The following is a 23,495-nucleotide window of genomic DNA, read 5'->3' on the forward strand; positions in this document are numbered from 1 at the left end:
GTTCTTTTTTTTTCGGTCTTTGTGAAATGTGTGGGCTGTAGCCGCACCTGCATCCTTAAAGCAGCAGCGACAAGCGTGCGTCTGTCTGTTAAAGGGTGGTGTAACTCTCAAAGTGCTCCAAAAAATAAAAAACTATTTTTTTTATGTGTTTGTGACTTGTGTGCGATGTAGCCGCACTTGCATCCTCAAAGCAGCAGCGACAAGCGTGCGTCTGTCTGTTAAAGGGTGGTGACACCCTCAAAGTGTGCTACACAAACAATAAAAATATTCTTCTTTTTTCTGTCTTTGTGAATTGTGTGGGCTGTAGCCGCACCTGCATCCTTAAAGCAGCAGCGACAAGCGTGCGTCTGTCTGTTAAAGGGTGGTGACACCCTCAAAGTGTGCTACACAAACAATTAAAATATTGTTCCTTTTTTTTCGGTCTTTGTGAAATGTGTGGGCTGTAGCTGCACCTGCATCCTTAAAGCAGCAGCGACAAGCGTGCGTCTGTCTGTTAAAGGGTGGTGACACCCTCAAAGTGTGCTCCACAAACAATAAAAATATTCTTTTTTTTTTTCTGTCTTTGTGAATTGTGTGGGCTGTAGCCGCACTTGAATCCTCAAAGCAGCAGCGACAAGCGTGCGTCTGTCTGTTAAAGGATTACATCGGTGACAGCATCCAAGTAGGCATGTCAGACAGTCCGTACCTGTACTGGCAGGAAAAAGAAGCAATTTGGAGGTCCCTGTACAAACTGGCTCTATTTTACCTGAGTTGCCCCCCCTCCAGTGTGTACTCCGAAAGAGTGTTTAGTGCAGCCGGGAACCTTGTTAGCGAAAGGCGTAGGAGGTTGCTTCCACAAAATGTGGAGAAGATGATGTTCATAAAATGAATGATCAACTCTTCCAGGGAGACCAGCCTCCAGAACGTACAGAGGGACCTGTGGTTCCAGCAGGGACGAATTAATACTCTGTGAGGATGAGGATGTACATAACACTGAAGAGGGTGAGGAATCTGTGGATGAGGAGGATGAGGACGACTTCTTGCCTCCGTAGAGCCAGTTTGTGCAGGGACAGATTAATTGCCAGCTTGTTTTGTGGGGGCCCAAACGAACCAATCATTTCAGCCACAGTTGTGTGGCAGACCCTGGCGCTGAAATGATTGGTTTGTTAAAGTGTGCATGTCCTGTTTATACAACATAAGGGTGGGTGGGAGGGCCCAAGGACAATTCCATCTTGCACCTCTTTTTTTTCTTTGCATTATGTACAGTTTGGGGCCTAGTTTTTCAATGCCATCCTGTCTGCCACTGCAGTTTCACGCCTAGATGGGTCACGTGTTTGTGCCGCCCACTCGTGTCGCTTAGCATAGTCATCCAGCTACCTCGGTGCAACCTTTTGGACATAAAAACACTATTGTGAGGTATTCAGAATAGACTGGAAATGAGTGGAAATTAAGGTTATTGAGGTTAATAATAGCATAGGAGCAGAAAAACCTACAAATTCTGTGATTTTAGCTGTTTTTATGCTTTTTTTCAAAAAAATACAGATCCAAAACACAAAACCCAGAACCCAAAACACGGAAGGGTGGTTTTGGCAAAACCAATCCAGATCCAAAACACGAAGAAAGATCCAGATCCAAAACCAAAACACAAAACACGAAAAGTGGCCGGTGCACACCCCTAATTATAATAAAGTACATGGGGATAATATTTTAAAAACAAGAGACCACGTAGCTTATGTGGAATTCTATATTCCAGGTATTTCTGAGAACAATAAAAATGGGGGATAATAGGTAAATATTTGCTGGTGTTTGGTAATAATGTTGTACTGACAACCACCAAGATCCTTCTCCTGCAGACAATGTGAGGAGCTCTGCTAGGGGCATTGTGGGAAAAGGTGTTTTTTTTTTCCCTTTTCAGATCATAGATACTATATCTGTATTGTCTGTTTTGCACACATACTGAATAGCAGGGCCGTAGCTAGGGTAGTGCGGCCGGTGCCATGGCACAGGGCACCACAGGTCAGGGGGCGCTGTTTGGGGCTGTCAAATTTCTGTTTATTATCATTCTCACTTGTAGCTTCCTCTTATTTCATCCCCAGCATCTCCTGGCCTCCCCTATCTCTTCCCTGGCCCTTCCCCATGAAGCCATGGCCCTTTTTTAGGTGCATTATGTCCCTTTGAAAAATGAGGGGGGCGCCAATGTTCTTTCTGTCACAGGGCACCAAAAAGTCTCGTTACGGCTCTGCTGAATAGTATTAGCAGTAGTGAAGGCGGGGTGGTATTTATATTCCCAATGTTTACCTGTCTGCTCTGCCTCTAGATGATTTAAACCTGGTATCCTGAGTGTCATGGGTGCCTGGATGAATGAATACAATAGGTTTATGTCATTTCTTTATGCAGTTTAATCAGGGGGGAAAAAATTGGGATGAACACAGAGTCGAAGTCCGGCCGTGGTGCTGGGAAAGGCAACGTAATTGTCATCTATGGTTCAGATTTTGTGAACTGTACAATGCACTCTGCACTAATATGGTTGCTCGCTGCACCTTGCCATCTCTGGAAATGGGACTGACTCCCTTCCGTTTTCTCCACAGCCCTTCTCCGAACTCCTCGACGACACTGCCCTATTGGACGCCCTGGGACAGCTCATCGGGGACCCGTTCCTGACGGAGAAGTACGAAATGATGGAAGTGGAGAATCCGGGCTCTCCCTCCCCCATGATCAAGGCAGAACACAGCTACTCCCTGTGTGGGGATTCTCGCCCTCAGTCCCCCTTCACCCATGGCTCTTCTGACGACAACTTTAGCGATGGTACGATGAGTGGGTAATGTATATGGGATCTATAGAAAAGTGTGCATGTAACGTGTCTATGACATACATGTGATTTCACCAACACTGAATGTACGTTTGCTTGTCAGCTGTTTGGAACTAGATGCAGTGCATGCTGCCGAGCTATCTGCAGTAAGTGTGTTTCATGTGTGTCTAGTTGTAAAGAGCCCCTGTCGCTAGCACAGCGCAGGAAGTCATTGTGTGGCCTACACCAACACTCATAACAATGCAGCCTATGGACTCAGTGGGAAGCCAGCCTCATTAATGCTGGTCGTGATGTCACATGTTCCCAGAGAGCTGATAGGCTGCATCTTCAGGCCACAAAATGGCTGCCTCCACCAGCACCTCTGTGAATTGATTGGATTCTAGTTAGTTGCCAGCATGGCTGCCTCTGTTTTGTGTAGGAAACAGATCTGGCTGACCTGACCGCCTTATAGCTACCATGTTTTTAGAGCCACAGCCAAAGGTTTTTTGTTTTTTTAATTTTAATAGCATTAATTTATTTTTTTTCAGTGTGCATCGTTTTTCTTAGCTGCCCTTGTACAAATTATCTCCTTTTCATAATCTCTCTGGAGGTATAGAAATATGGCTGCCAGTCACACACACTAAAAGTTTTCAACATTTCTTGTAATGGCAAAAGGGGAAGGAGGCGTTGGAGGATTTTAGGGGGAGGAGGTGAAGTGGTTTGTCTCTGTAACTGGTCCCTTTTTTTGGCCTGCACAATACTATTGCTCTTTTTTTTTTTCATTTTGCCCCTTTAAGATGCCATACTTTACTCTTTATTTTTAGGGGTCGATTCAGTTACCCACGAATTGTGAATCCGACATTGCCAGTTTTTGTGTTCTCCCATAGAGGTGCACATAAAAAAATCTCTATGCAGGGTTTTATCGTATATGGCAAATATCCACGCAGCTCCGCAATGCGGCACGTCCCACCCACACTTTGCAGGTAATTGAATCGACCCCTTGGTTACTGGACTTTAACACTGAATATTTGAGGCAGATGAGCGTTTAAAAATCGAAAAAGCATTCAGCCTAGTCTCTCTGGTAACCACTGTAAAATTATAGCAATGATGCCCCCGCCAGACAGGGACTGGTGTAACTGGCCAGGTAGTGTTTGGACAATGTGACATTTTCATCACAAAACAATTGAATCTTCCATGGGTGTGTAATGTATTTATACAGGAATAACGTTCCTGCTTCTCCTCCTACGCTGAGATCATTAGACAGCCGAGCACTCAAGGTCCAGGCAGGGGTTAAAGTCTAAATACACAGAAAGGACCTGGAAGCCTAAAGGTGCTGACGTCAGACTTGTGTTATTCCCTCCTCGCTGGGTGGCTAACAGGTCCCTGGTGCTCTGTCGTGTACTAATGTAGGCCTGTCGCATTGTATAGGTCATCCAGAAGTGTCGCCATTGGTTATTTCACTATAACTGGTTTTAGGGCTAGTTACATTAGGGTTAGGGCTAAATGAGGATAAGGCTGCAATTCCGGTTAGGATTAAGTTTACTTTTAAAATCCCATTGTCAACATTCACTATGTCAGTGCGGACATTTAGGGCCTGATTCAGACCCGCTCGCTAGATGTGTTCGCTCGCTAGATGCGTATGTAGATTCGGCAAGGCAGGCGATCGCACGGCAAGGCATTAGCATGCCCACTATGTCTTGGCGTGCGATTGCTTTGTGTATGCAGATGCCCACTAGCCTGTTTTAAGACGCCCACTTGCGCACGTCATCTCCAGGAAGTGTATGCAACCATCGGTAACATCGAATACCATCGGATGCATACGCAGCACTTGTGGTTGACCATACCCTACTGCAAGCACTGCGAGCGTTTCAGGGTAAAATTCAGCCAAGTGACGTGTACTATGACGATGCCTTTTAATTATGCACGCCCCTAAAACAGTGTTGAGACGCTCAGGCATGCCTGCGTTTGCACCTCCACACCCCCGTTTTTAGCGGCCAGCCCCTATCACCACCCACAAACGGCTTCTCATGTCACTCATTCAGCCGGGCTGTCTATGCACGGTGAGCGAACGCTTCCAGATCGCTGGCACTGGTTCGCGCACTGCGTTGCGTACGCATGCTCAGAACGCAAAAATCGGCTGGCTGAGTGCAAACGCTTCCTAGCAAGCGGGTCTGAATCAGGCCCTTAGACCACATCGACATTATGCTCATGCCCACAATACCACTTATTTTTTTGTTTGGTGCAATTCTCAGCAGCAACTCTGAAATCATATTCCTCTGTGGCCCTAGCAGCTCTGTGTCCCTAGCAGCTCTGTGTCCCTAGCAGCTCTGTGTCCCTAGCAGCTCTGTGTCCCTAGCAGCTCTGTGTCCCTAGCAGCTCTGTATCCCTAGCAGCTCTGTATCCCTAGCAGCACTGTGGCCCTAGCAGCACTGTGGCCCTAGCAGCACTGTGGCTCTAGCAGCACTGTGGCCCTAGCAGCTCTGTGGCTCTCGCAGACCGGAGGAGGGTCACAAGATTCACAAACTGATATAAACAGGAGCCATCTCCCCCTCCTCCTGCTCTGTGATTATATTACCTGTCATATAACCACTAAATATTTTCCTTACAATAACAATACTCCACGCTGTGAGCTTATTACTCCACAGAAATATTTGCATTCCCCACATTCCTAGCACTGTCCCTGCTAGGAAGCGAGGTGCGCAGGAGAAAATGACTTCCCTTCTGCTTGTGCAAACTGCATCAATTCGGTAATATGTCAGGAGTATTTATTCTGCGGACCCTATGTATCCAGGGACGTTTATCATGTTTACGTGCTGCAGCCTTACGAGTATTGGTTCTACCCCAAAATGGCTGCCCTCACGGTGTGAAGACAATGGGTGCACTCTATGCACTGCAGGCTGTAGACTGTAGTCTGTGACCTGTATCCTTGTCCCATATAAATCTCTACTGTGAAATAACAATGCGAACCCTCCTTCCCTCCTTTCTAATCTTATACCTTTCCCTCCACAGGGGATCTCGCAGGTGATGACTGGTGTCTGGGAGGGCAGCTCACGCCAACCAAAATTAAGATAGAAGTCCCTATTGAGGAGACCCCGGGCCTTGCCCCTTCTGTTACCTTGACAGCCAGCATGGTAACCGCGCCACTTGAGGTGGAAGCACTGCCAGAGCCGGAACAGGTAAGAGTCACCTCATATATATGTTCCTGGCACCTAGTAAGGTGCAATATTCTCGCACCTCTTGCTACTTTCTGCTCTTCATGATGGCAAACGGATGAAACGATGGTACTGCCTAAAATGCCATAAAAAAAATAATTGTAAACCTAAAAGAGTGAAAAATATGGAGATTTCCTTCCTATTTTTTTCCGCTGTTCAGTATTGTCACCGTTCTGAGGGCGGCTTCGTAAATCCGTGCATGTAAATGGCGCACAAATCTGCCAATGAGAAAGTAAACTAAACTAATTCACCGACAAGTCAGGTCCTTTATAATGAGTTCTTTTGTTTACTTCCAGCTTAAGCCTCTGACCCTAAAGTCCTTGCCGCAAATCAAGCTGGAGCCCCATGAGGTGGATCAGTTCCTGAACTTGTGTCCTAAAGAAGGTGGGTTCCTCCCCCAGCACCTGTATTCCACAAGGCGATGCGAGCCGTGGTTGTGCTTGGGTGCTTATGAGTAAATGGTGGCTGTAGTTGTGTTTTTTTTGTTTTTTATGTCTTGGTAACCATTTTGCTCTTGTCTCCTCGTCCAGCTCCCTCGTCTGATAGTCTGCAACTGCCCCCTACTCCCCCCAGCAGCCATGGGAGCGACTCTGAGGGAGGACAGAGCCCCAGCCGGTCCCTTCCACCCTCCAGCCCCGTCCAGTCACAGTCTGGAAACAAAATGGCCGCTCGCAGCCCCTCTGCTCTGTCTAACTCTCCCCTGCTGACGGCTCCGCATGTAAGTTTGTGTTTTTGTAGTCAAGGTCGCTCGCTGCCTACTGTTGTCCTGTCATTGGGTTCTTTCTGTATAGCAGGGTCCCATCATGCATGTATAGCCGGTGGTTAGTATTGCATCTCACAGCACTTGGGGTCCTGACTTCAATTCCTGAGTTTGTATGTTCTTCATATGTCAAAAATTTGACTAAAAATAACAAACCTAAAACTCACCATGTACTACACATTTCTTTTTATCAACTCTTTCCTTTGTATTTTCTCTAAGGATATAACATCCCTAACTCTCCCTGCATCTCCCCTCTCTGGCACTCTGCCGCCCTATTGAGTCACTCACCTCCTCTAAAAACTAATGAGCTTTCTTTTCATCAAAAATTGACAATTACAGCCTCATTGTGTCACTATAAAAAACTTTTACACACCTACAACTATATCTACTTCTCCATCCTTCTGCTTTTATTATCTGGTGACATATCACCAAATCCAGGCCCCTCACACATACAGCGGATTTACTATGGAATATATATCCTGCAAACCTCACATGTCTCCCATCACCCTCCAAATCAATAAATGTGCCTTATAGAATTCACACTTGATCACAACTTATTATTTTACATCTGAACATCTCTTTACAATAACTGCTTTCACCAATTTCGACATTTACCTGAGACTGCTGGTTCACACGTTAACCACACTCTCTAAATAGCCCCACATGAAGTGGCTTCTGCCACCCGTCAGACTTCACGTAAACTGATATAACAGCCATGGCTTTCCACAAACACCTACAGAAACTGCCTCTTAAAGTAGAATGTCAGTGGCGTAAATCTTAATTCAAATGACTTCCACACATACTGTAAAATAGGAATCCAGCCATCTGTCATCCTAACCCTCTGTCCCACGCTCACTGTCTACCCCATCTGTGTCACCCCTGTCTGTCTGCCCATCCCCTTTAGAATGTAAGCTCTCACGAGCAGGGCCCTCTATCCTCTTGTGCTTATCCTTTCTTTACTTATATTATCTGCTCTATACTCAAAGCACCTAACCCGTGACTTTTGCCATCCTGCTTCTGTTGCAGCAGTGTTTATATACCATGTACTTGTCTTGTAGTGTCTTAAACTGTATGACACTGTTTTCTTGTTCTGTTCAACTGTTTATGTACTATGTTTCTGTACTATGTAAGGCGCTGCGGAACCCTTGTGGCGCCATATAAATAAAGGATAATAATAATAATAATAATATGTTGTGCTTGTTAGGGAAATTAGACTGTAAGCTCCAATAGAGCAGGGATAGAAGTGAATGACCAATATTCTTTCTATACAGCGCTTCGTAATTTTGGTGGAACTCTATGGGGGAGATGAATCAAACCGTGGAGAGAAAGTACCAACCAATCAGCTTGGAACTGTCCTCTTACAGGCTGTGCTTGAAAAATGACAGAAGCTGATTAATTGATACCTTGGGGTACATTTACTAAGATGGGAGTTCTATTTAGAAGTGATGTTGCCCATAGCAACTAATCAGATTCCAGGTAGTTGGAGCTGCTGTTGCGTAGAGATGCAACAAGCACCAAAGCTAATGGGTGGAGGTCGTCCAGCTATAGTTGCTTGGCCTAAATAGAGGGCATGGCGAAGGTAACAACGCCAATGTACTATTATTGGGAAGAGGGGATTTAATACAGGCTTCAGTGGAAAACCCCCTTTTTTATAATATCACTGTGCTAGTAGCAGAAATGTGCTGTAACACGTAGCAACCAATATGGGATGTGTGCTCTCATTATTATAGCTCACACTATGTCTGGTTGCTATTGGTTACAGCACTGATGTAGTACTTGTACCACGTTGTCAACTCCTCTTTCTACAGCTAGAATACAGTAGATCCTTCTCCCGGCTATAGACTGTTCTAGGGCAGGAGTAGTCAACCTGCACCCCTCCAGCTGCTGTGGAACTACACATTCCAGCACGCCCAGATAGCAAAACTGTGGCACGGCATGCTGGGATGTGTAGTTCCGCAACAGCTGGAGGGCCGCTGTTAAATACCCCTGTTCTTTGGTGGGGACCCCTCGCAGACTGGAAGATGATTTTCAGTGTGTTGTACAACATCTAATGGACCTTGTGTGAGTCATTGTGCAGCATATAGTATAACCATTACTTCATCTTGGCCACAATAGTCCTATTCATCAATTACACTGACTCACACTTCCACGGGCAGCCGGGCCACGCTTTCCCCTGCACAGTTTCAGTGTTAATGCGTGGTGCTCTGTCAGTGTATGTAGTGGTGTACATAGCTGTATATATAAACGCTTTCACATTGGATAAACACTGCTGTCCGTGACTTCATATGTTTTTAATTGTTTAGAAAGTAGCCCTGTGTGTATGCAATATGTTGCGTCTGTGTAACAGGAGATGCTTGGCTAAAAAGAGCAAACGCTGCCACCTACAGGCAGTGTGTAGGTATTGCACCTAATCTCTCTTTTTATTTATTTTTTGAATGAAACTCTTCTATAGGAGTTACTTGTATATTTATCTACATAACAAAGTAACATGAGCTTAACAAAACTGAATGTATTGTACGTACAGTTGTTTTCCGACGCATCCGAACATCAAATCGTCCAGAGTGTATGCACTATGAGCGGTCCCATGGTGTCGTCTGTCGCATTTTCAGATCTTCTCTACATGCAGGAAGATCTGTCAATATCGTTAACGATTCCCCTCAGATCGTGCAGTGTGTACGCTCTACAGAATGACTAGGCAATATGATACATTATATAGTTAATGATCTAACCACCAAACAATGCAAGATATATAGTTTGGTTGTTTGTTACATTGCACAGTGTGTATGCACTAGATCGTTTATCCGGGAGTTCAGGGGAAATCGTTGACGACGTTGCATCGTTTGCAAGTCGTCTAGTGTGTGCCAGGCTTTAGACTTTCTGTCTTTGTTGAAGCAGTAGGCCTCCGCTTGCTGTGGTGATGCCTTTTTGGTAATTTGTGCTCCTGACATGTTTTTCTTATATCTAATCCTCTGCAGAAACTGCAAGGGACTGGGCCCCTGATCCTGACCGATGAAGAGAAAAGAACGCTGGTAGCTGAAGGATACCCCATCCCCACTAAGCTGCCCCTCACTAAAGCTGAAGAGAAGGCGCTTAAGAAGATTCGCAGGAAGATCAAAAACAAGGTGCGGAGCTGATGACCCTTGGTCTGTCCTTTTCTGGGACCTCGTATAGATGTCTTTAGTCCACATCATACACACCGACCTGATCTTTAGTCCACATCATACACACAGACCTGATCTTTAGTCCACATCATACACACAGACCTGATCTTTAGTCCACATCATACACACAGACAGACCTGATCTTTAGTCCACATCATACACACCGACCTGATCTTTAGTCCACATCATACACACAGACAGACCTGATCTTTAGTCCACATCATACACACCGACCTGATCTTTAGTCCACATCATGCACACACAGACCTGATCTTTAGTCCACATCATACACACACACAGACCTGATCTTTAGTCCACATCATACACACCGACCTGATCTTTAGTCCACATCATACACACACACAGACCTGATCTTTAGTCCACATCATACACACACACAGACCTGATCTTTAGTCCACATCATACACACACACAGACCTGATCTTTAGTCCACATCATACACACCGACCTGATCTTTAGTCCACATCATGCACACACAGACCTGATCTTTAGTCCACATCATACACACCGACCTGATCTTTAGTCCACATCATGCACACACAGACCTGATCTTTAGTCCACATCATACACACCGACCTGATCTTTAGTCCACATCATGCACACACAGACCTGATCTTTAGTCCACATCATACACACACACAGACCTGATCTTTAGTCCACATCATACACACAGACAGAACTGATCTTTAGTCCACATCATACACACACACAGACCTGATCTTTAGTCCACATCATACACACACACAGACCTGATCTTTAGTCCACATCATACACACCGACCTGATCTTTAGTCCACATCATACACACACACACACACACACCGACCTGATCTTTAGTCCACATCATACACACCGACCTGATCTTTAGTCCACATCATACACACACACAGACCTGATCTTTAGTCCACATCATACACACACACAGACCTGATCTTTAGTCCACATCATACACACCGACCTGATCTTTAGTCCACGTCATGCACACACAGACCTGATCTTTAGTCCACATCATACACACACACAGACCTGATCTTTAGTCCACATCATACACACAGACAGACCTGATCTTTAGTCCACATCATACACACACACAGACCTGATCTTTAGTCCACATCATACACACACACAGACCTGATCTTTAGTCCACATCATACACACCGACCTGATCTTTAGTCCACGTCATGCACACACAGACCTGATCTTTAGTCCACATCATACACACACACAGACCTGATCTTTAGTCCACATCATACACACACACAGACCTGATCTTTAGTCCACATCATACACACCGACCTGATCTTTAGTCCACATCATACACACACACACACACACACACACAGACCTGATCTTTAGTCCACATCATACACACCGACCTGATCTTTAGTCCACATCATACACACACACAGACCTGATCTTTAGTCCACATCATACACACACACAGACCTGATCTTTAGTCCACATCATACACACCGACCTGATCTTTAGTCCACGTCATGCACACACAGACCTGATCTTTAGTCCACATCATACACACAGACAGACCTGATCTTTAGTCCACATCATACACACAGACAAACCTGATCTTTAGTCCACATCATACACACACACAGACCTGATCTTGAGTCCACATCATATACACACACAGACCTGATCTTTAGTCCACATCATACACACCGACCTGATCTTTAGTCCACATCATACACACACAGACAGACCTGATCTGTAGTCCACATTACACACACAGACCTGATCTTTAGTCCACATCATACACACACAGACCTGATCTTTAGTCCACATTACACACAGACAGACCTGATCTGTAGTCCACATTACACACAGACAGACCTGATCTTTAGTCCATATCATACACAGACAGACCTGATCTTTAGTCCACATCATACACACACACAGACCTGATCTTTAGTCCACATCATACACACCGACCTGATCTTTAGTCCACGTCATGCACACACAGACCTGATCTTTAGTCCACATCATACACACACACAGACCTGATCTTTAGTCCACATCATACACACCGACCTGATCTTTAGTCCACATCATACACACACACACACACACACACACACAGACCTGATCTTTAGTCCACATCATACACACCGACCTGATCTTTAGTCCACATCATACACACACACAGACCTGATCTTTAGTCCACATCATACACACACACAGACCTGATCTTTAGTCCACATCATACACACCGACCTGATCTTTAGTCCACGTCATGCACACACAGACCTGATCTTTAGTCCACATCATACACACACACAGACCTGATCTTTAGTCCACATCATACACACACACAGACCTGATCTTTAGTCCACATCATATACACACACAGACCTGATCTTTAGTCCACATCATACACACCGACCTGATCTTTAGTCCACATCATACACACACAGACAGACCTGATCTGTAGTCCACATTACACACACAGACCTGATCTTTAGTCCACATCATACACACACAGACCTGATCTTTAGTCCACATTACACACAGACAGACCTGATCTGTAGTCCACATTACACACAGACAGACCTGATCTTTAGTCCATATCATACACACAGACCTGATCTTTAGTCCACATCATACACACACAGACAGACCTGATCTGTAGTCCACATTACACACACAGACCTGATCTTTAGTCCACATTACACACACAGACCTGATCTTTAGTCCACATCACACACAGACAGACCTGATATTTAGTCCACATCACACACAGACAGACCTGATCTTTAGTCCACATCATACACACAGACAGACCTGATCTTTAGTCCACATCATACACACAGACAGACCTGATCTTTAGTCCACATCATACACACAGACAGACCTGATCTTTAGTCCACATTACACACACAGACCTGATCTTTAGTCCACATCATACACACAGACAGACCTGATCTTTAGTCCACATTACACAGACAGACCTGATCTTTAGTCCACATCATACACACAGACAGACCTGATCTTTAGTCCACATTACACACACACAGACCTGATCTTTAGTCCACATTACACACACACAGACCTGATCTTTAGTCCACATCACACACAGACAGACCTGATCTTTAGTCCACATCACACACACACACAGACCTGATCTTTAGTCCACATCACACAGACAGACCTGATCTTTAGTCCACATCATACACACGGACAGACCTGATCTTTAGTCCACATCATACACACGGACAGACCTGATCTTTAGTCCACATCACACACACACACAGACCTGATCTTTAGTCCACATCACACAGACAGACCTGATCTTTAGTCCACATCATACACACGGACAGACCTGATCTTTAGTCCACATCATACACACGGACAGACCTGATCTTTAGTCCACATCACACAGACAGACCTGATCTTTAGTCCACATCACACACAGACAGACCTGATCTTTAGTCCACATCACACACAGACAGACCTGATCTTTAGTCCACATCATACAGACAGACCTGATCTTTAGTCCACATCATACACACAGACAGACCTGATCTTTAGTCCACATCATACACACAGACAGACCTGATCTTTAGTCCACATCATACACACAGACAGACCTGATCTTTAGTCCACATTACACACACAGACCTGATCTTTAGTCCACATCATACACACAGACAGACCTGATCTTTAGTCCACATTACACAGACAGACCTGATCTTTAGTCCACATCATACACACACAGACCTGATCTTTAGTCCACATTACACACACACAGACCTGATCTTTAGTCCACATTACACACAGACAGACCTGATCTTTAGTCCACATTACACACACACAGACCTGATATTTAGTCCACATCACACACAGACAGACCTGATCTTTAGTCCACATCACACACACACACAGACCTGATCTTTAGTCCACATCACACAGACAGACCTGATCTTTAGTCCACATCATACACACGGACAGACCTGATCTTTAGTCCACATCATACACACAGACAGACCTGATCTTTAGTCCACATCACACAGACAGACCTGATCTTTAGTCCACATCACACACAGACAGACCTGATATTTAGTCCACATCACACACAGACAGACCTGATCTTTAGTCCACATCACACACACACACAGACCTGATCTTTAGTCCACATCACACAGACAGACCTGATCTTTAGTCCACATCATACACACAGACAGACCTGATCTTTAGTCCACATCATACACACAGACAGACCTGATCTTTAGTCCACATTACACACACAGACCTGATCTTTAGTCCACATCATACACACAGACAGACCTGATCTTTAGTCCACATTATAAACAGACAGACCTGATCTTTAGTCCACATTACAGACAGACCTGACCTTTAGTCCACATCACACGAACATAAAGAGTCAGTGTGTATTCAAAAATAATAATAAAGAAGTTGCAGGAGTGGACACTCACAAACCCACTTAAATTTAAAGTTCTCTGAAAGTGAAACCTCTATAAAGTATGACCGAGATAGGATCAGTCATTTGTATTCAACTTTTATCTTTTAAACCTTAAATAAGTCACATAACAGTACAGCAGTGTTCTGCATGGCGTTAGTTATACCGATTAATACTTCCTGTACTTACCAGCAAACAAGTTACGTAACGTCAGGACAGGGTAATCCGCCTGTACAGGGATCACTCAATACCTAACTCTCTCTCCAGATCTCTGCCCAGGAAAGTCGCAGGAAGAAGAAAGAATATATGGACAGCCTGGAGAAAAGGTAAATATGTACACAGGCAGGTCTAACCATGCGTTAATCAATCTGGCATGAAGAACGTCCAGTGTTATCCTTTTATTGCTGCCTGTGGCATATTTTGCAAACGAGGGGAACATTTAATCGGCAGGCAGTATGGTGGATTAATAAGACAGGTCCCTGTAGCTTTGGGAAGTGGGATTCATGGTTCACATTTATGTCTAACAACTGTTCATAGAGATCCCTGTTTGAGGTATTGATTACTGCCAGTCTGGCGTGATGTGAGGGCGACTGATGCGTAAATCCGTTCTCCGCCTCACAGACGTTGTCTTTCTGCTGCAGGGTTGAGAACTGTTCCTCCGAAAACAGCGACCTGCGAAAAAAGGTGGAAGTCTTGGAAACCACTAACAGGTGAGTCAGTAATTCAGGGTCCTGTTTATTGTAACGTGAACCCTCATCTCTAGGTCTAATTATATAAACTCGTTTTAGTTATTCCCTGCTTTGCAAACTGCGTTTTCTCCTTTGTTAGTTTGGAGCCATTACATACGGTGAATCCTGCAAGCCCTGAAGGGTTATTTAGCAACACAGGTGTCAGAGTGCCACAACCAATGTGACACCTTGCTCTAGACAGCTGCATGCAAAAACTTTGTGACTTTGAAGCTACTTTTTAGCTCGTCGATGATAAATCTTCCAGTAATTCCCTTTGATTAGGGGTGTGGCATAAGAGATAGACAGTAATTAGTTAGACAATGTCTAGATAGATACCAGATGTTAGAAAGTCAATAGTTAGACACAAAGAAATGTCAGACACGTACAAAGTGTCAAAAGTTCGACATGAAAATGGTCGACAATTATTTTTTTGTTTTTTTAGCGCTAATCTTCACCCTAACCCTCCCTCCTGGTGCCTAATCCTGAAGGTGCCCACACACATAGCGATGTGTTCCCGATCAGCCGATGTACACGATTTCCTCCTTGCCTCCTAATTACTCCAGTGCATCCTGACTTGAGATTGTCAGAGCTGCCCTACTGCACGGCAGATCTGAAGATGCGATGTGCGACCTGCGGGGACGCGCATTGCATCGTGAGTGGGGACTCACGATTTCCTCACGATTTTGGCATATGTTACACGATCTGTCGTTCCAATGCGTCGGAATCGGCCAGATCAGGTAAAATATCGCTATGTGTGTGGGCACCTTAACCGTCTGGGTAAGTGCCTAAGCCTAACCGTGGGGGTAAGTGCCTAACCCTCCAGTAAGTGCCTAAACCTAAAGTGTGTTGTGTTGATCTTTTTCATGTCGAACTTTTGACCCTGTCGACCTTTTGTACCTGTCGAACTTTTTACATGTCTAACTTTAGTGTGTCTGACTTTTGTCTGTGTCGAACTTTTATCCTTGTCTAACTATTAACTGTCTAACATCTGGTGTCTATCTAAACATTGTCTAACTAATTACTGCCTATCTATAGTCCGGAACCCTTTCATTAGTATATACGCAGGGAGAGTGGACCTCATTTCCACCTTTTCTATCCACAGGACACTTTTGCAGCAGCTACAGCGTCTCCAGGCAATGGTTGCCGGCAAGGTTTCCCGCTCATACAAAGTCGCCAGTACTCAAACCGGTACCTGTCTCATGGTGAGTGTATACCTCCTGAATTCAGTCTTGTGTGTATATATAGTGTACATGTTACTTATGCACAGCTGAGGCTGCCATTCTGTGAGCTAAGCCAACAATTTAGCCTTTTGGTCCTCTAAGAACTAGTGACATCACTGCGGAATGAGCCACTTTTTCTAAGTCGGCCCTTGGACTAAACCACCTGTACACAATTGTGCTTAGCCTGAGAGTTGGGCTTTGTTACATGTACATTAGAAATGACTATTTGGCATAATGAAATATTTCTAACCTTTTGATTCGATTAATTGACACTGGTCCTTTCCTCTCTGTAGTTTCTATTACATTGTTTACCCATGTATCTGGATGGTTCTACATGTAATATAACCAGATCTGTCCAGGTATTGTACGCCTATCAATTCTATGAACCCAGTGACTTGATCGGCCGCATTCTCTGGAATATTGTCCATCCAATGTATCAGTGAGGCACATACAGAATAGGAAATCTGGTCCTGTAATTCTAAATATACGTGATAAAGAGCCCCATAACTAGATGGCATGGATTAAAGAGGCTATTTAGACATAAAGATTTGCTTAGAGTTAATCCCCAAAAATTCTAATTTTCTTGGATAATATGATGCAGGGGTATTCAACATGCCAGCTGCTGTGGAACTACATATCCCAGCATTCCCTGCCATAATTTTGCTATTAGGGCATGCTAAAACTGAGGCAGGGCATGCTGGGATGTGTAGTTCCACCGCAGCTGGGGGGCATATGTTGAATACCCCTGATATGATGGATGAACTACGATGTAACACCTGAATATTGATAGGCATACTGTATAGCATTGTAAAGCTGGGTACACACTGGGCGATTATAACAGCCTTTCAATAGGACGACTGATTTATTGCAAGAGCATCGGCGGGTGTGTACCGTCGATATGTCTGTGAATGATTTTGTTAGCCATCTGCTGTGCTGCAGGTATATTGGTTATGTGACTAACGGCTCAACAGGACGGGCATTCGAATTTCAAATGCCTGCACAGATGTGATGTCAAGGGACACAAATCAAGTGGCTGATCAGTAAGTCTGCATAGCTTACCTGGTTGGCCACTGTGTCTGCCGATCTGCCCGTCGGCACAGTGTGTACCCAGCTTTAGCCTGCTAAATACGGTAACTGGACCTGTCGCCTACTCAGTAAAGGAAGGATGTTGATGAAAATCAATAGTGAATTGTGCCTCCATATCATCACTGGTTATTAGTGAATTTATTGCCTATAATCTTATATTGGCTCATCCCACAAAATTGGTTTGGGTTTGCTCTTTACGGGTTCGATTCAGCTGCGGGCAGTACCCGCGATCTAGTACGTGCTGTGATAGAAGCTCTGGTTAAGTGGTTAATGGCAGATATGTTTGGGTTTAGTTTTTTGGCCTATGTATTTTCAATGGTATGTAGTTATGAGACCAGCGGACGCATGGGAAGGTTAGGGCTAGACACCCCCCCCGGGAGGGTTAGGGTGCGGGGAGGGGGGGTTAGGTTTAGGAACTAATGGGGGGAGGTTAGGCACTATGGGGGGAGGTTAGGCACCCCTAAAGGAGGGTTAGGGTCAGGGGGGGAGAGGGTTAGGAATAGTAAACTTACCTCCGCTGTCGGGATCTCCTCCATCGGGCTGCCGGCGTCGGGATTTGACCGCCAGGCTCATGACCGGCGGTCAAACATACTGATTCCATTTAAAACCCCCAGGAAAAGTCTGCTCTGCTAAACAGATTAGAGTGTCTGCTTTTGGTAAAAGCCAGATCATGGGTCCTGGGGGTGTGGATGTGAAAGTGAAGGGAGGGCTCCATCCACAAGGCCGCTTTGGCCTTTCCAGCTTTCAGCCTTAGAAGAGGCTGATTAGTACCTGGAGCTGTGGGAGGCTCATATAAGCTGTGTGAGGGTTTAGTTCAGGGTCTCATTTACCTGGGGAGAACAGACAGTGAGGTTTGTTCAGAGACACTGTAATGTATACGTAAGTACGGGAAACAGTTGGGAAGCCGATGGACGGAATCCCGACCGCCGGCTTCCCAACTGTACAATCCCGGCAAGGGTTAAATGACAGGCGTCGAAATCCAGATGCCTGTCATTTTCCCTACGCCGGGAGCCCGACACCAGGCTTACCGATCAAAGGTAAGCCGGGCGATGGGCGCGGACAGCCGCAGGGGGGAAGGGTTAGGTTTAGGGATCCCGGGGGGGACTTAGGGTTAGGCACCCCCACGAGAGGTTATATTTAGGCTAGGGGAAGGGGGGGTTAGGGGTTTGGCACCCCCCCACGGGGGACTTAGGTATAGGCGGCGGGGAATGGGGGCTTAGAGGGGGGGTTAGGCACTTAGGGGGGAGGTCAGAGTTAGGCACCCCTAAAGGTTCGGGTTAGGGGGTAGAAAAGGTTAGTGAGTACTTACCTTTCGACGATCGGGATTTTCAGTGCTGCCGGGATGCCGCTGTTGGGATTTGCGGCCGGCGGTAAATCATACTCTATCCGTAAGTGCTGTGGATGTGTCTATGTTTGTGTTGAGCGCAGTAGGCCATGCCCTTTGAAAGAGGGCGTTATTTGTTTAGTTAGTGCACAGACGGGCTAGGTTTTATTTTTTATGATTTTCATATATTTTATTACTGCACAATAAAAACTGTCTCCGGCCAGCTTGCACGGAAACCCTGGTCTGGTGTGCACGTTTCCTGGCTCCTGTGTGTAAGTAAATCCCTCTCCTGGGGTAGTTGGACACCTCCTTACACACAGCAGCCAGCAAACGTGCACACCAGACCAGGGTTTTCGTGCAAGCTGGCCGGAGCCAGTTTTTATTGTGCAGTAATAAAATAAATGAAAATCATAAAAAAATAAATCCTAGCCCATCTGGGCACTAATAAAACAAATAACTCTCTCTCTTAAAGGGCAGGGCCTACTGTCCCCACCACAAACATAGGAATATAACAAGGACTTACATATACATCACAGTGTCTCTGAACAAACCTCACTGTCTGTTCTCCCCAGATAAATGAGACCCTGAGCTAAACTCTCATACAGCTTATATGAGCCTCCCAAAGCTGCAGGTACTAATCAGCCTGTTCTCAGGCTGAAAGCCGGAAAGGGCCGATGTGGCCTTGTGGATGGAGCCCTCCCTTCACTCTCACGTCCACACTCCCAGGACCCATTATCCGGCTTTTACCAAAAGCTAACACTCTAATCTGTTTAGCAGAACAGACTTTTCCTGGTGGGTTTAAAACACATAGGCCATAAACCTAGGACAAACGTATCTGCTATGAACCACTTTACAAGTGCTTCTATCACAGTGCCTATGCCGCACTTGCGGTAGCTCAGAGCTTGTGTATTTTTTTAATCATCTCTATGGGGCTGCCAACAAACTTACACTATTTTGGGGAGTTATCGGCACGGTTTGGTGTGCCATTTCTGGCATTTTAACGCCATTGAGTTTTGGACTGAACCCCCTTAAATGTTCTACAGTTTTTCACCCCATGAGAGGTGAATTATCCTTTATTTCGCCTCTAATCTCCTCTTGCCTCTTGTGCTCCCCCAGGTGGTGGTACTGTGCTTTGCAGTCATTTTTGGTAGCTTCACACAGACTTTTGACCCCTACCCATCAGCAACCAGGGCGGTGCAAGAGCAGAGCCAGCATTCACTGCCAGAATCCTATGCAGCATCGATAGGTGAGTGACATGATGGTATAACCGGTAAATCCTTGCACCCTACAAACTGTTTGTGATCAGTCACTGACAGCTGCGTTCTCGCCCAGTGCGTTCCAGAAATCTCCTGATCTTCGAGGAGCATCATGGGTGGGAAGAGCTCCATAGCTCCGCAGTCACCGTGGAGACCCGCGACATCTGGGAGAGGAGCACAGAAATGATCTCTCAGCACCACGCCGCCGTACTAGAGGAGCTCAGCCGCTCCCAGGAGAAATCGCACACGCCTTCTAATGACAGTAGCCGGGACGGTGCAGTACGGCACAGGTGAGGGCAGCTGGTGACACAGATGGAAATTGGAAATCAGACAGGAGATGGGTAGAATTGAAAGGTGCATAGAGGAGACTGCGGAATTCAGAGACTTCGGGGATTGCAGTACGGCAGAGATAAGAGATGCAGGTGGTACGGTATATCCAGGTAGGGACTGAATCAGGAGCCAGTTTTGCGCAGTGACCTCAAACGTCATTTTACGCAGACTTCACGTGATATTTTGAGAGGTGCTTAGTGAGAGAGGTTCTGTACAGCAGGGATGGGGGTGCGGGTAACACAGTGCTTAGAGGGAGAGGTGCTGTACAGCAGGGATGGGGGTGCAGGTAACACAGTGCTTAGTGGGAGAGGTGCTGTACAGCAGGGATGGGGGAGCAGGTAACACAGTGCTTAATGGGAGAGGTGCCTTACAACAGGGATGGGGGTGCAGGTAACACAGTGCTTAGTGGGAGAGGTGCTGTACAGCAGGGATGGGGGTGCAGGTAACACAGTGCTTAGTGGGAGAGGTGCTGTACAGCAGGAATGGGGGTGCAGGTAACACAGTGCTTAGCGGGAGAGGTGCCGTACAGCAGGGATGGGGGTGCAGGTAACACAGTGCTTAGTGGGAGAGGTGCTGTACAGCAGGGATGGGGAAGCAGGTAACACAGTGCTTAGTGGGAGAGGTGCTGTACAGCAGGGATGGGGGAGCAGGTAACACAGTGCTTAGTGGGAGAGGTGCTGTACAGCAGGGATGGGGAAGCAGGTAACACAGTGCTTAGTGGGAGAGGTGCTGTACAGCAGGGATGGGGGTGCGGGTAACACAGTGCTTAGTGGGAGAGGTGCTGTACAGCAGGGATGGGGAAGCAGGTAACACAGTGCTTAGTGGGATAGGTGCTGTACAGCAGGGATGGGGGAGCAGGTAACACAGTGCTTAGTGGGAGAGGTGCTGTACAGCAGGGATGGGGGAAGCAGGTAACACAGTGCTTAGTGGGAGAGGGGCTGTACAGCAGGGATGGGGGTGCGGGTAAGACAGTGCTTAGTGGGAGAGATGCTGTACAGCAGGGATGGGGAAGCACGTAACACAGTGCTTAGTGAGAGAGGTGCTGTACAGCAGGGATGGGGGAGCAGGTAACACAGTGCTTAGTGGGAGAGGTGCTGTACAGCAGGGATGGGGAAGCAGGTAACACAGTGCTTAGTGAGAGAGGTGACATACAGCAGGAATGAGGGGGTAATGGAAAGATCTAGGTGCTGATTGGCAAAGCTGATCAGTATTCAGTGCTCTAGTGGAGGTGGTGAAAGTTTTGTTTCTCTTAGTTTATCATCTGCATAACATTATGAACCTGGTGTATATATTGCTTATCATTTTTTTATTTTTTCGCAGGTTCAGCTCGGATTTTGGACAAAATGAGACGATGAAAATAATAGAACTGGACAGAGTAAACACGACTTCATAATAGTATATTTTATCCACATCCTGTCCCCCTAAACCCTGTTTCCCAAACTGACGCAGCCACCCCTCAAGTTCCCATACTGACCGCCCCTCGGACTGTGCCTCCCTTGTCAGGCGGAGGAGGCTGGGACTCTAAACCTGATACTGGCAGATGACTGGTGATAGAAGCGAGGAAGATTCTGTGGAACATGTCCCCCGGATTATACGGATGACCAGCAGCGGAACCATCTAACATTTCCTGTTTGAATGGGGACAGACACTGAAACATTAATCTTATATATGAGCTTTAACCCCTTGAGAGAAAGACCGGCATTGAAATGTGACCTAATTGGGGGCTACAAGGCCCTTCTCCTGCAGCCATCGCCAGATAATGCATCTTAATAGGAGAAAATTTGGGACAGGAAATGGACGTATTTATAGAACGACATTAACTCTTTCAATTCAAGATGAGCCAGGAATGTGTAGCAGACAGGAAGGGAAAAGGTTAAAAAAAAGGGAAATCTTCCCCGGCGGTTAATCCACAACTGGAAGGAGGAGAATTTCTATACTAATTTGTTTTTCAAGACTCACTTAATCCAAGTTTAGCCAATTTTGCGGCCCGCTAGATATTGTGGAACTACATGTCACAAGTCCTGCTGAGACTTGTAGTTCCACAACAGCTGTGTAGCCCACAGGTTGCCTAAATGAGCCCTAATCCCCCGGTGCCCGATCCATTCTGAGCCCACTTGCCCCCTGTATCTATAGTGCCTTATATCTGAGTTACAATAGGACATTACTGTCCTATCATCCGATCCCTCCCCGGCTCTAGAACGTTCATATTATTCCTGTATGGGATCCTCTCTCACCACAGTCCATTAAATTATGTTTCTTAATAAAACAAATATTCCTTTGCCCCATTCCCCTCCACGTAGCCACATAACTGTCCCTCCTGCTTTTGTAAATAGTATTTATTAGTCGTATTTGCTACTGTAATCTGTATTTGATGCCTCTTATTACCGTCACTGTGCCTCCCGTACCATCTGATTACCAAGGTGCAGAGTAGGTCCGTTACTGATGGCAACGATCGTTCTACCAAAGAACGCAGGTTCCCGCTGACTCCCATGATCCTTTGCAAGCTAGTGACTGGCAGAGAATCCTGGAGTTTGTCATTTATAGAACTACTATAGAAGAACATCTCCATCACAAAGTATCAGTTATAACAACGACTATAACAGGTGTAGCGGCTGCGTTTCAGATGAGACATTAAATATTCTGTTGCGTTTGATCACTTGTTGCCCTGACTGTTAGTAGTTTGCGTGTTGTCCCTCAGGACAGGCCTCAATCTTACTCACCTGCCTCGTGCTAGAACGGGGCGCATCTCGCACCTGGCACTGAAGGGGTTACATTTCTGTTCCACACTTGTTATCGCTTCTCTTTATTTTGGTATAATATTTTTTATAAAACCTAAAATGGAAAAAAAGTAATAAAAAAAAAATATCTGCATACTGGATGGCGAGTGATTATTTAGTGGTTATCATTAGAGGGAACCGTCGGAGGGTGGGGAAGCACCTGGACGCTGGGAATTGCTGTTGGTAGGAGGGGGTGACAATGTAATCGGTGAGCCCTGTTAGTAGGGGAGAGAGAGGCTGACCTCTGACACCAGGATGGTGAATAGTTATTGCATGGTGCAATTCGGTAGCTCTTTACATCCTGGGGTGCCTTATGTGCCCCCTGAGGGTACCTGGAATGAGTTTGGAATCACTTAGGCAAACAGGCTCTGATTCAAAGCCGGTCGCTCTGACAGAGCACAGAGCGCTCGCTCTGAATCAGG

At 45.9% G+C, this 23,495-nt stretch overlaps 1 protein-coding gene across 1 annotated transcript in view; it reads left to right on the top strand.

The window, feature by feature from the left end:
- CREB3L2 (cAMP responsive element binding protein 3 like 2) overlaps positions 1-23,167 on the top strand; it is a 60,883-nt gene extending 37,716 nt beyond the window's left edge. Inside the window, exons 2-12 of the mRNA XM_088448803.1 lie at positions 2,568-2,784; positions 5,777-5,943; positions 6,276-6,363; positions 6,510-6,697; positions 9,715-9,861; positions 14,620-14,678; positions 14,994-15,062; positions 16,183-16,282; positions 19,827-19,956; positions 20,043-20,256; positions 21,617-23,167. Of these exons, the coding sequence (XP_088304929.1) occupies positions 2,568-2,784; positions 5,777-5,943; positions 6,276-6,363; positions 6,510-6,697; positions 9,715-9,861; positions 14,620-14,678; positions 14,994-15,062; positions 16,183-16,282; positions 19,827-19,956; positions 20,043-20,256; positions 21,617-21,689 (1,452 nt within the window). The 3' untranslated portion in view covers positions 21,690-23,167. The remainder of the gene's footprint in view (positions 1-2,567; positions 2,785-5,776; positions 5,944-6,275; positions 6,364-6,509; positions 6,698-9,714; positions 9,862-14,619; positions 14,679-14,993; positions 15,063-16,182; positions 16,283-19,826; positions 19,957-20,042; positions 20,257-21,616) is intronic.
- Positions 23,168-23,495: the final 328 nt, after the last annotated feature.

This window comes from Taudactylus pleione, unplaced genomic scaffold, assembly GCF_031769625.1.
Source record: "Taudactylus pleione unplaced genomic scaffold, aTauple2 ptg000465l, whole genome shotgun sequence".
NCBI classification, from domain to species: domain Eukaryota; kingdom Metazoa; phylum Chordata; class Amphibia; order Anura; family Myobatrachidae; genus Taudactylus; species Taudactylus pleione.